We start from the raw sequence: 14,208 nt of genomic DNA, 5'->3' as shown, positions 1-14,208 counted from the left end.
GCAATGTTAATTCTCTAAATGAAGTATTAACAGTAACTGCACGATAAAGTGTAGTATATTGCCACTTAAGTGTAGCTGACCCCTAGGGGTGGATGTTACTGTTGCTTTTAGCCCCAGGAGGACATCTCCTCCAGCTGGCTTATCGACACACGACTGTGTCCTGTTTGCCAAGGGAAGTTATCCCTCTCACCTCGATCAGCAGCACGAACGTATCCGGATTTCAGGGTTATTTCCCTTCGTCGGCGTTCGACAGCTGATGACCTTGGTGAGAGAGACAAAAACCTGGCAAATTTATATCTTCTTTTCCAGTGAAATTCTTCACTGATATTGAAAAGGTGAAAACAAGCAATGTTAATTCTCTAAATGAAGTATTAACAGTAACTGCACGATAAAGTGTAGTATATTGCCACTTAAGTGTGGCTGACCCCTAGGGGTGGATGTTACTGTTGCTTTTAGCCCCAGGAGGACATCTCCTCCAGCTGGCTTATCGACACACGACTGTGTCCTGTTTGCCAAGGGAAGTTATCCCTCTCACCTCGATCAGCAGCACGAACGTATCCGGATTTCAGGGTTATTTCCCTTCGTCGGCGTTCGACAGCTGATGACCTTGGTGAGAGAGACAAAAACCTGGCAAATTTATATCTTCTTTTCCAGTGAAATTCTTCACTGATATTGAAAAGGTGAAAACAAGCAATGTTAATTCTCTAAATGAAGTATTAACAGTAACTGCACGATAAAGTGTAGTATATTGCCACTTACGTGTGGCTGACCCCTAGGGGTGGATGTTACTGTTGCTTTTAGCCCCAGGAGGACATCTCCTCCAGCTGGCTTATCGACACACGACTGTGTCCTGTTTGCCAAGGGAAGTTATCCCTCTCACCTCGATCAGCAGCACGAACGTATCCGGATTTCAGGGTTATTTCCCTTCGTCGGCGTTCGACAGCTGATGACCTTGGTGAGAGAGACAAAAACCTGGCAAATTTATATCTTCTTTTCCAGTGAAATTCTTCACTGATATTGAAAAGGTGAAAACAAGCAATGTTAATTCTCTAAATGAAGTATTAACAGTAACTGCACGATAAAGTGTAGTATATTGCCACTTAAGTGTGGCTGACCCCTAGGGGTGGATGTTACTGTTGCTTTTAGCCCCAGGAGGACATCTCCTCCAGCTGGCTTATCGACACACGACTGTATCCTGTTTCACTGGAAAAGAAGATATAAATTTGGTTTTTGTCTCTCTCACCAAGGTCATCAGCTGTCGAACGCCGACGAAGGGAAATAACCCTGAAATCCGGATACGTTCGTGCTGCTGATCGAGGTGAGAGGGATAACTTCCCTTGGCAAACAGGACACAGTCGTGTGTCGATAAGCCAGCTGGAGGAGATGTCCTCCTAGGGCTAAAAGCAACAGTAACATCCACCCCTAGGGGTCAGCCACACTTAAGTGGCAATATACTACACTTTATCGTGCAGTTACTGTTAATACTTCATTTAGAGAATTAACATTGCTTGTTTTCACCTTTTCAATATCAGTGAAGAATTTCACTGGAAAAGAAGATATAAATTTGCCAGGTTTTTGTCTCTCTCACCAAGGTCATCAGCTGTCGAACGCCGACGAAGGGAAATAACCCTGAAATCCGGATACGTTCGTGCTGCTGATCGAGGTGAGAGGGATAACTTCCCTTGGCAAACAGGACACAGTCGTGTGTCGATAAGCCAGCTGGAGGAGATGTCCTCCTGGGGCTAAAAGCAACAGTAACATCCACCCCTAGGGGTCAGCCACACTTAAGTGGCAATATACTACACTTTATATATATATATATATATATATATATATATATATATGTATGTATGTATGTATGTATGTATATATATATATATATATATATATATATACACATACACAACCATTTGTCACACTCTTTTTCAATCTAATGCACTTACCTACCACCCACCTTTCTGTTCCTTTATCCTTATTCTCTATCTTAAATTCACCTTCTACCTTGACTTCACATCTCTCTCTCTCTCTCTCTCCTTTTCCAGATGAAGGGGCCATGTATTCACCACTTCAGCAAGACACTTGCTCCTGTCCTTCTATCATACATTCACACCCCTCAATACTATACCCCACTTAGGGTGGATATGAAGAAAAACACCCAATACACACTGCAAAGTGGTTGGTATTAGGAATGGCATCCAGTCATAGACACCAAGCCAAAACAGACAATGGAGCTTGGTGCAGCCCTCTGTTCAGCACATCAAATCCTGTTGAACTATCCAACTCATGCCAGCGTAGAACATGGACATGATGATGGTGATATATAATTGCATGAGTAAGCGTGTGTGTTTTCGTTTGTACCTCCCTTCATTTTTGACAACTTGTTTTGGTTTGTTTATGACCCTCCATAACTTAGTGGTTCGGCAAAAGAAACCATAAGTATTAGACTTCAAAAATAAGTACTGGGGTTAACTAAACACTCCAAAGCAATGCCCCAGCATAGCTGCAGGCCAGTGACTGAAACAAGTAGAAATCAACCTTAAAAAAAAAAAAATCAACCTTAAAAATCAACAACTGAAACAAGTAAAAGATAAAATCAACTACAATCTTCAGTAATGAAGAAAAAAATGGTAAAATGTTACAAGGAAAATATGAATATTCAAAGATTCAATTTGAAAATTGTTTGAAAAATAAAAATATTTACCTGGCACCAGATGAAGGCTCCATGTTGTGTGTTAATCCCAAAAGTTTCTCTATCTTCTCAACTGACTGTACGATATTTATTAAGCCTTGTAGACAAGCCTAACAACAGAAATAATGATAAGCATTAAAAAAAAACATGTCAGATTATGAAACCTCTTATTTTATTTCATTCTTTTTAAACTTTTTTAGCATTTAAACTGCCTATATCCAACTCAAATATTGTCTCTGTTTTATGTTCAAACTGGCCAGATTTGGCCTCTCACAACTACCCTACAATGTCATTCTGAAAATAAACAATCACATCATCAAAATCTCAAAGCTACGATATAATGCATGAGTAATTCAAAAAAATTTGAATAAATAAGCATAACATTTGACCGAATAATCTGAATGCTAAAGGGTTAATGTCTTGTTTTGTCTTTTAAATGCAATGACTATCACAAGTATTAAAAAGATCAGCCTTCTCCTACTGTACATTGCAGGATATCATACCACAGTATGCGATGGAGAGATGAGTGAGTACTGCCACTATCTATTCACCAGTTTTATTTATTTATGACTTTATTTTATTTGTGAAGGCACATGGAATAGTGGCTAGCATGTTGGATTCACAATCATAAAGTCACAGGTTCAATTCTTGGGTTAGATGGCATGTTACGTCTTTGATCAAGGCTCTTCATTTAACATTGCTCTAGTTAGGCCTTGATGGAAACTGTGTCAAAGTCCATCAAATGGATTACATCTGCAATTCTAGCCTTCTGCTATTGTGTCACGCAGTGGGACTGAACCTGGAACCATGTGGTTGGTAAGCAAGCTACTTACCACACAGCCACTCCTGTGCCTAACAACAAAGTATTTTAAAATTTATAAAAGTCTGAAGAAAATTACTGAAAATAATCCAAAAATGAAAAACCAAAATTCATTAATCTTTTTGAAACCAACCTACTTTAAGACTACCTTTGATTCTCTGATACAAAACATCTCATTTTAAACTGTTCATATTTAAATTAAAGTATTCCATCATAATTTAATGTCAGGACATTTTGTTAAATTATGTTCCAAGCACCAGATCAATAATTATTTCTAACATTAGTACATGACCAAAAATTTTGAAGAGAATGGTTAGTCAACCTCAGTACTTGATAGGTACTTTACTGATTCTGAGTGAATGAAAGGTGAAGCTGGCCTGAGCAGGACTTGAACTAAGAAAATAAAAACTCAGAAGAAATACTACAAAGCATTTTGTCTGATGCTCTAACAATTCTGTCAATTCACTACCTTTAAATTAGCTGAGGCTACAATAATTATAGTTATAATGTTATTCTTTTTTAGATTGGCACACAGCTAGGAATTTGGGGAGAAGAGGTTAGATGATTAACTGGTACTTTATTAACTCCAGGAGGATAAAAGACAAATTGGCCATGGTGGAATTAGAAGTCAGAAAATAAAAGATTTTATCTAACATACTAATGATTCTACGAACCCACTAATGCAAGATAGAATTTTTTTTTTAAATTTTCAAAATATTTTTCAAACAAGAAATAAATGAACACCAACCTTTTTGTCCTTTATTTTCTGTCGCTGGTTAAGTTTCTCTTCCACAGCCTCTATAGCACTATCCATTGCAGAGGTGACATACTGTAAAAGTAAAAGAAAACATTGGAAAACATGCAATAAAAAGTTAAAAACTTGTTAGAGGTTCAGTGGCTGTGAAGCTAATGTATTCAACAAATGGCAGCAAATGTGTACACAAAATACATTGTATTTTAGCAGCAATTAGTTGCCATTCTTATTCTCAGAACAACTAGATATGTGTGGGGGAGGCAGGGACATGATCAAGGAATTAACTTTCAGCAAAGAACTGAACTCAAGATCATCCAAGTCAGTGATCCAAAACAAATATTAATCCAACAGATCTAGACAATTGTAATTAATGATGGAATCACAAAAAAAAAAAATTAATTTAATATAAAAAAAAGAAGCTGTGCTTTGTGTCTTCAAGACCAAAAGATACTAGGTCATCCCATAAATAATGTGGTTTTTTTATACTTCTTTTATTTTTCAAACTTAAGATAAACAAAGTTCTTTTTTAAACTAAAATATACTCTCCTTTATTTTCTACAATGCTCTTCCATCTATCTGGTAGACTTGCAAGGCCCCTCTTCCAAAATTCACTTGTCTGTGATGAAAAATACTCCTCCAGTACTGTTTCGACCTCATCTACAGAATTCATACTCTTTCCATCCAAATGATTTTGAAGACTGCAGAATAAATGATGATCAGATGGGACAATGTCTGGTGAATATGGTAGATGGGGCAGCGTTTCCCATTCAAACTGTTCCAGCCTTTGGAATGTCATCCTCACTGTATATGGCCGAGCATTATCCTGATGGAAGAACACTTTTTGTCTTGAAACCAAAGATGGTCATTTTTGTTCTAGCGCTGACTTAAGCCACTCAAGCTGCTCACAGTAAATCTCCTTTGGCTTGAGTTTAAAAGTTCGAAGTGGACTAAACCATTCATAACCCACCAAACAGATAACAACACCTTATGTGGGTGAAGACCTTCTTTAGCCTGAGGTGCCAGTGTTTCTCCTTTCCCTACCCACTGTCTTCAGCGCTCGACATTTTTATAAAGAACTCATTTCTCATCACCAGTCACTATTCAGTCCAAAAAAGATTCATTCATGAGACATGACAGCAAAGAAGAGCACACATTCACTCTCTGCGCACAATTAGATTTGTGAGGAACCCATTGACCCAATTTACTGACTTTTCCGGCTCGGAGTTCTTGGAACCACCATTGACACTGGTTTACGCTTCTTGTCCAATTCCCATATACTGCATTAATATTCCTCGCACTTTCTGTTGTGTGGTTGCCTTTATTGAACTCATAAAGCAAAATATGCCGAATACAATCATTTGTCACTTCCATTATAGCTTTGAAAAAACAACTGTTAAAATCGAACTGCACTCTTCAAAACTTGCACTAAGAATAAGTACAAGGTAAAATTACTACCTGCTTTTATAGCAAGTTGATGCAGGTAGTTTATCCCGTCCCCCTCCAACTTGTAGTTCATGCAATTGAAAAAACCGCATTATTTATAGGACGACCCAATATTTCAGTCCTGAACATTTGCCAATTCTTTACACAATGTCAATACACTGAAATGTTACTCCCTCATCTTGGCAGAATACTCACTACATATTTACATTACAGACCAAAATAGAAAAACAAAACAAAAGAAAAAAAAATTAGTCTCCCCTCAAATGCTCAATTTCCCAATTCTTATGCCTTCCCATTGTTCCCACTGTGTCTCTTCCACACACTATATTAATTTCCACTCATTCCCTTCCAGATATGATAGTAAACCTCCCCTCCTCTCTAACAACTTTGCCCATATAATATTTCTTTTCTGTCAAAGTTTCTTTCCTAAACAAACACATGCTAGAATTCAAAGTTATCCCCCACAGATTTCCCCTGTGTTATTACATTCTTCAACACCACTTAAACTAAGTGAACTAAAAAAGTTTTGCTCCCTGTCCCTCATTATGACAACTGTTGTTAGCACTGTAGCAAACTCATAAGAGGCAGAGAGAGAACAAAGGTTCGTTTGCCCGAACAGGAAAAATTGTTGATTTCTCATTGGTTAAAAATTACTGCCCATATACGAATTCTAAACTTTTGTTAAAGAAATCTTTCATGAAGTACGGTTCTTAGAATTCGTGTATGAGCAGTTATAAAAACCCTGATTTTTGGGAAATTATTCAGTGATCGCTGGTTGTCACTCAAATCCACGACACTCACTCTCTGGTGTTCGTTGGTTGTTACTCAATGCCACGACACTCACTCTTTCGAGTATCATCTAATCTTTATGCCATGTTTATTACTCAAATCCAACAAGATTGAATTGTTGTGAACGTTAGTATAGATTTTAAGTTATAATAACTATGACAAAATGTTTACTTTCCATTGTAATATTAATTATATCTTACAAATCAAAAGCATTATAAATAAGATACAGTATTCGCTTCCGTCCATCACAGCACAAACACAGTACTAAAGAATGTCTTTGAATTCACTAACATTCTATTTCAGGCATTAATATCTCTTAAGTTCCTCCAGGTAATCATTTGACTGGTTATTTCCTTTTAGAGTGTCTTTTTTTTACTATTTTACTTTCTTAAACTCCTCCAAATCATTGCATATGTTCAACTACCCTTTGATTGCAATATGATTATTGTGAAGAATCTGAAGAATCACTGAAGAGGAGATAGGCAGTTGTTCGCAAAATGTTATCAAGTTTTCCTGGTGCTTTGAAGTAATCCACCATAGCAATGTTATCAAAATTTATATCACTGATTACAAGAGTATGAAGCTGAGAGTGCAACTCAGTTATGACTTCCAGTTGAGTCTTGCTGTCTTCCACACATACAGGCTTGTCCTTTCAGGTTCCAGTGCCACTTAAAAAGCATCTGTGCCAGTGTTGTGTAAGCACACCCATACCAGTACTGCATAAACGCACCTGTGCTAGTGGCACATAAAAAGCACCCAGCACACTCTGCTAAGTGGTTGGCATTAGGAAGGGCATCCAGCTGTAGAAACCATGCCACAACAGACAGTCGGAGTCTGGACAGCTCCCATCAAACCAGCTCCATATCAAACCAACCAGCATGGAGAGTGCTGGCATTAAATGATGATGATGATGAGACTTGGCACACTGCTACCATGTAACTTTTCACTGTTACATTATTTTACAGCTCAGTAAACTGAACTATAAATAGATTTCTGTCCTAATAAACTGAAACAGTAATTTGTTGAGTGCTTTGGCCAAGAATATAGTAAGCTTTAGAGACATATACCACAGAGACGACTTTTATTTCTAGTAGTCTTAGATCATCCTACCAGGGCTTTACTCTCATTCACAACAGCAACTGTGAGCTGGAAGAGGCATCGTGGCATGACTTGCACAAGATGGCTAGATGTGAATAAGGAAGATCTCCAGGGGCTCAATGTCACCTTGGAGGATGCAGAGGAGCTGGCAAGGGGCCCCCAGTAATGGAGAGCATTGGTGGACCTGGTTGGCTCTGTGCATGATGTCTCTATGACCACTAACCTGGGATGACCCCCCCCCCCCTCTAGCCCCATCAAGCAAGAGCATGAAGCAAGCAAACAAATCTTAGATGACCACTGTGAGTTTCATTAATACTAGAACCCTTCTGCCATGGTATTCCCAAGCCATAATCAAGACAATCTATCTAAGAAGTCAGATACTCCAAACAAACCCAACAGTATCAGAAAATGGTTCTGCTCAAATCACACAGAGGAGATATGGATAGGGTAAGCTGCAGTGAAGGCAACTTGTCCAGGAGAGCAGAAACTTTGAATAAAAGTTGATACAGGGTAATGGGAACACTTTGGTCTTGCCACAGTAAAGCTCTCTAGTACCTGTTGCATGATATAATGAACCCATTCATATTGTAAAGTGATTAGTGATAGGAAGTGATTAGTGATAGGAAGTGATTAGTGATAGGAAGCTCCAGCAGAAAAAAAAATGCAAACCTAGCCCTCCAACACAAACACACAACAAGAAAGATTAATGTTTGCAGTAGATAATAAAGGACTGCAACTAGTGATAAGATACTGTGAGAAGACCCATCCAACACATGACTGCATGGAAAATGGAAAAACAGACATATGATGACGATAGTGACGATGATGAGGATGATGATGATGATTGTGGTTGTGGTGGTGGCAGCAGTAGTGGTGGTGATGATGATGATGTTCACATGGTAGTGCTGCTTTTGATAATGATGACAATGGTGATGATGATGATGATGATGATTACTGTAACTGAATCAAATTAAATCAAAAGAAAAAACACTTACTAGGACCTCCTCTTTAAACTGTCCAAGCGGTTCCGTTAAGTTATTTATCGCTTTATCCATTCCAACCTAGAAAGAATAAAGAAAATGATCCATTTTATTATTCTAATAACTTCACTAGTTTCCACCGTTCTTGCTCCTTGGATGAGGAAATATCTTTCAGGTTGCAGAGAGCAATTAATTCCTTCCGGTCTCTTCAGTCTCGTGTCTGGTCCCAGCATGGCATCGCAAGACAAACAAAAGTCGCTGTGTACTGTGCATGTGTACTGACATCGCTCCTCTACTCATGTGAGACATGGACTCTGTACAAACGTCAGGTAAGGGTCCTTGAATGCTTTCAACAGAGATGTCTCAGACACATTCTCAATGTTAGCTGGACCTCAAAAATTCCAGACACACAGGTCCTGAGGACAGCTGATATCTTGAGTATTGAGGCAATGGTGCACAAGAACCAGTTACGTTGGTCTGAACACCTTATTAGAATAAAGGATAGCAGGATTCCTAAGCAGATGCTATATGGAGAACTTGTGAATGGAAGGAGACTCCAGCAGAAACCAAGGCTGCAATTTAAGGACTGTGTCAAGTCCTCATTGAAGGCCTGTGATATGCAGGACACTGACTAGGAGAACAATGCCTGTCATCGCCACAGATGGAGGAAGCAGGTTAAGGAGGGGATCGACACTTTTGAGAGAACACATAACCAGCATGAAGAACTTAAGCGAGCTGCACGAAAGCACACGGCTCACATAGTGAATGGGGAAAGCTTGGTCTGCAATGTTTGCAGTCGTGTATGCTTGTCAAGAGCAGGGCTTATTAGCCACCAACGGAGCTGTAAATGCAAAATATAAGTTAGTCCTAGAGCGCACAATGTTCCTGAAGGTCGGCAATGGTCTTCCTCGGTCACGCGTGGACGGCCATCATCATATATGTATGTATGTATATATGTATGTGTGTATATATATATATATATATATATATATATATATATATATATATATATATATATATATATAATAGGTTTCTTTCAGTTTCTGTCTACCAAATCCACTCACAAGGCTTTCATCAACCTGAGGCTATAGTAGAAGACACTTGCCCCAGGTGCTACACAGTGGGACAGAACCCAGAACCATGTGGTTGGGAAGCAAGCTTCTTACCACACAGCCATGCCTGCACCTATGATGAGGATAATGTAATTACAAACAAATATCATGACAAATGAGTTGGTGATGATGATGGTGGCTGAAGTAGTAGTGGTGTGCTGATGGTGGTAATGAAGATAACAAATAATATTTACTCACCAGATTGGTAGAAAGATTGACAAAATCAGCATAATCTTTGTTAATCAATTCTATCATGGCACTTCTAAGAATTTTCAGATAAATATGAAGGTCATCTCGAAGGGTTTCAAGGGGAACACATCTCCGACAATCCATTACAAAGGTATCAACATTAAAGGTATTCTGAAAAAAAATAGTAAAAACAGAGAAGTCAGGAATATGCATTACTGAATGACAACAGAATAAACTGTAGTTCTGTAGTAGTTTAGCTCCAAGTCAGCTCTGACCCAGCAGATCAAAGACACTCTAATCACAACCATCCACTCTTTCTTTCAAACAAAATTTATCTAGAACTGAACTGTAATACCCAATGTGCCCTTCCATTTTAAAATAGACTTGAGAGAGATTTTACTGCTACCTCCAGCAGGTCAGGAAACCACATAGAGAATCCCTTGGGATTTGAAGGTTCTCTGCTATTAGTTAAATACCATCATCTTCTTTATGCGTCTAAATTGGCCATTTCTGAACATTTCATTAAAGCCTTTATTTAGCAGCTTTCAGAATTCATGAGTTCTTCAAGGAAAAGTCACCACAACTATATACAGCCAATTAGAACCAGGAAATACTTCAGCCCAGGTCAGTTGGTGACCTTCACTTTCATGTTACACATATAAATACATGAGACCAAATTTAAATGGTTTCAATGGAGAAATGTTTTTGACAAGGAACCATATTTCAAATGGAATACAAACTGCTCTCCCAAACTTGTTTAGGCACAGATAGGCCCCATGGTTAAGTTTAACCCCCACCCCCAGAAGTTACAAATCTCAAGATATCTCAAGTTGAAACCAATCTTTTACAACAACTGGAATTGCCAAAATTGAACTTCTATTGGAGGCAACAACATCTATTGGGGTGACAATAACAACTCCAACTGATGTAACAACAACAGTGGAAGTAACCACAACTACTGCTTCTTATAAAGCAAATTGATTGATTGGTAAACATTCACCCACTATCACACTACAACCATTACTACAATCTCACCACAGCACTAGAACTATTATTACAACAACATCAACATGCTACAAGACTACCACACTACATCTACTACTACATCCACACCAACACACTATCACACTACAACCATTACTACAAACACCACAACCACACCAACACATTACAACTTCTACTACAACCACACCACAATGCTATAATGACAAGCTCACAGATATACTGTTTCTTCTATCAGTACTACACTAACATTTGCTCCTCTGAATTAGTTAATTGAAAAGTCTCAGTACCCACACCTATTCTTCACCTTTACTTTATTCTCTTTCTCAAACATCATTATCTTTATATTATGTTCTCCTCCAGAGGTAAATGAATGTTAATCCTTCGATACTAACCCACCCCTAGTTCTATGGTACAAAATGTCTCTTTTGTTGTAAATCTAATTTGAAACCTCCTATCAAAATTTCATGTTAATTTATATTCCAATCATCAGTTTAATAATGACCTAGTTATTTCCTTTCCAGTATTCCATCAAAAACATATCCATGGGAAAATATTACTTTGTTTGGAAATAGTCAAGGGTTGGTGAGAGGAAAGGCATCAAGCCATAAAAAAATCTGTCTGACCCATGTGAACAAGGGACATTAAATGATGATGATAAAGAGCAACAGTAAACATTCTTTTGTCAGGGGCTAGTTAACAGATTTGCTATCATTTTAATATACTAAACTCATCATAGAATAATGAAGCTTACTCATTATTTTTCCCATAATAATCTGTGAAACAAATCACATTATTGTTAAATATATGATATAATAGACATCATAATACTAACCATTTCCATTAAATCAAATAAGGATTTTCAAGCAGCTAAAAAACATTTTGTGAGCAGTTCCTGCTTCAACTTTATATTGTTAAAAATAACTACAGCACAAATAACAAATTTTTCAACAGTAGACTATAAAACAAATTTACATTAAGTAACAGAAAAGAATATTTAACTCAAACATCTTGGCTGCTTAACTGACAATATTTTCATCATCAAAAAACTGCACATAACCCACAACTTTTGGAAACATCATCTTTTCATGCACAGTAATGTTGAAGCATGGAATAACCTGTAAACCACCTGTGTCACTTGTTAGTTGTCACAACACTACATCCTCCAAAAATTCCATGCTACCTGAAATTCACCAAAACTACTCCAGACATACCTATGCACCCTTTCCTCCTTATAGCTCTTCTACTGTTCACTCTTCTGTCTTTTTGTCTTTTATTCTGTGCACTATGCATGTATTATTGCTGCTGTTTTTCATTATTTGACCTAATGCTGCTTTCTACTTCCTCTTCTAACCTTTCCCAGCCAATTGTAGTGGCACTATATACAATAAGCTTATTATTATTATTATTACTAAGGTAATGAAATAGCAGAATCTTTAGAGCACTGGACAAAATATTTTGCTGCATTTGTTACAGCTCCTTACATTCTGAGTTCAATTCCTTTGAAAACAACTTTGCTTTTCAGCTTTTTGAGCTTGACAAAATAAAGTACCACTTGAGTCAATGTACTTGCCTTGCACCATCCCCCTATTAAACTGCTAGCTTTGCATCAAAATTTGAAACAATTACTATTAAAGGTGGTGAGCTGGCAGAATCCTAAACATGTTGGACAAAATGCTTAGTGGCACTCCTTCCAACTCATTATGTTCTGAGTTGAAAATTCCTTTGGGGATCGATAAAAGTAAGTACCAGTCAAGTACTGGGGTCGATATAATCGACTTACCTACTCCCGTTAAAATTGCTGGCCTTGTGTCAAAATTTAAAACATTTATTATCACTATTATATATTAGTGAATTCACGAAATGTCACACTCCAGCTTAGTGCTTCTAGGTTTGGTTCAAAACAAAATCAGAGTCTATCGACAAAGGAGTTACTAATTCATCCCACAATATATCACGTCAGAACTGCCGTCTTTCAGGGGCAACCGTCTAAATATCTCAGTCAAGTCAGCTAGCAGGCGAAGTCGAAATTTTGCGGGAAGTAATAAATAGCGGAACCCTTATATTCATTTCGTTTACTGCCCTCCACTCTGAGAGTTAGTCTGCATATATTAGTCCTACAAATACTTGGCTGGATCCAGGGAAAATATTATAATTCAACACTCCGATCGAATACACGTACAATTTACAAGCCCGTGGTGACATGTTGTACACTTCCCCAACCCAGCCTATGCCAGCTGGTCTATTGGTCCTTCAAAAATGCAACTGGATCCATAAAAATAGTTCTAATTCAATAAAATAGCTAAGTGTTTGTTTAGATCCTATTTATAACAAACGCAACAGGCTGCGCATTAGCTTAATCCAGACTTGTGTTTATTTTATCAGGGGGATGAAATATCGGTCTGCGCCATCAGGATTTTTAACTCAAAATGTTGAAAAACGAAATTAAAAACTGTAAAGCATTTAATCCAACGTTCTATTGTGTCTGTCAAGCCACCTTCACATAAAACTAGTAATTACTCCAGTCGACGAGGAAAACCTCAACGCGGTCGCTTACGTCCTAGAAATAGCAGCCAAATGTTCCTCGGATTACATGTCTCACATTAAGGAATATTAGATATTATAGTATTACATACTTCTAACAAAACGACATGGTCATAGTTGGAATGCCTGTTGCTCATGGATCTGCCCGATTAGTGTTTGCCAAGCACTAAACAACGATGAGTGATTACACAAACCAAAGAAGGAACATCTACACATTCACTCGACTTGCTAGAAATAGCAACCCAATCTCTATCAAAACTCTACTAAAAAAATAAAAGTGGGGAAGGAGACAATGATAAAGCATACAATATACCTGAATAAAAAACAGTGAACTCCACCGATCTACTTGATCAGAGCTAACCAGGGGTTAAATAACATTAAAAAAAAACATTATAACATCTATAAGATTGCCAAGATCTAGTGTATATTAACAAAATGTTCGCACTGGAGTAATGTTCCTATTCACATAAAGGTTAATCAATCAGGAAGTTACCTTCATGAAGTCATCTTTGTCGAAGCAGAGAGTAGCTGGACCGCTAGGAAGTGTCAACGGTTTTGCAGTATCTCCAGACATATTGATTCTATTTCTTTTTCTTCTTTGCTCTTTGTTGTTTTGACCTCAAGATATATTAAGAATGGAATGTAAGTATTTACAGCAGCTCATTGAAGTCTATTTACATGAGTGGAGGAGAACCAGTTATGTATTTGTTGACAACCGACATTACAAGAGTTGTGATTTGGCACCTCCCACATTTCAGTCTCCTTCAACAGGAGAACAAACCACTCTA

The 14,208-nt window shown here is 37.8% G+C and overlaps 1 protein-coding gene across 1 annotated transcript in view; it reads right to left on the bottom strand.

The window, feature by feature from the left end:
• Positions 1-14,183, bottom strand: part of LOC106867917 (conserved oligomeric Golgi complex subunit 2) — a 37,491-nt gene extending 23,308 nt beyond the window's left edge. The window contains exons 1-5 of the mRNA XM_089359691.1: positions 13,914-14,183; positions 9,884-10,045; positions 8,589-8,654; positions 4,258-4,338; positions 2,702-2,799 (exon numbers count right to left, since the gene is read on the bottom strand). Coding sequence (XP_089215817.1) covers positions 2,702-2,799; positions 4,258-4,338; positions 8,589-8,654; positions 9,884-10,045; positions 13,914-13,994 — 488 coding nt within the window. The 5' untranslated portion in view covers positions 13,995-14,183. The remainder of the gene's footprint in view (positions 1-2,701; positions 2,800-4,257; positions 4,339-8,588; positions 8,655-9,883; positions 10,046-13,913) is intronic.
• Between the last annotated feature and the right edge of the window lie 25 nt (positions 14,184-14,208).

Source organism: Octopus bimaculoides, chromosome 11 (assembly GCF_046866305.1).
Source record: "Octopus bimaculoides isolate indiv1 chromosome 11, ASM4686630v1, whole genome shotgun sequence".
Taxonomy (NCBI): domain Eukaryota; kingdom Metazoa; phylum Mollusca; class Cephalopoda; order Octopoda; family Octopodidae; genus Octopus; species Octopus bimaculoides.
Note: the sequence above shows the minus strand (reverse complement) of the source record. Positions and strands in the feature narration are given on the sequence as shown.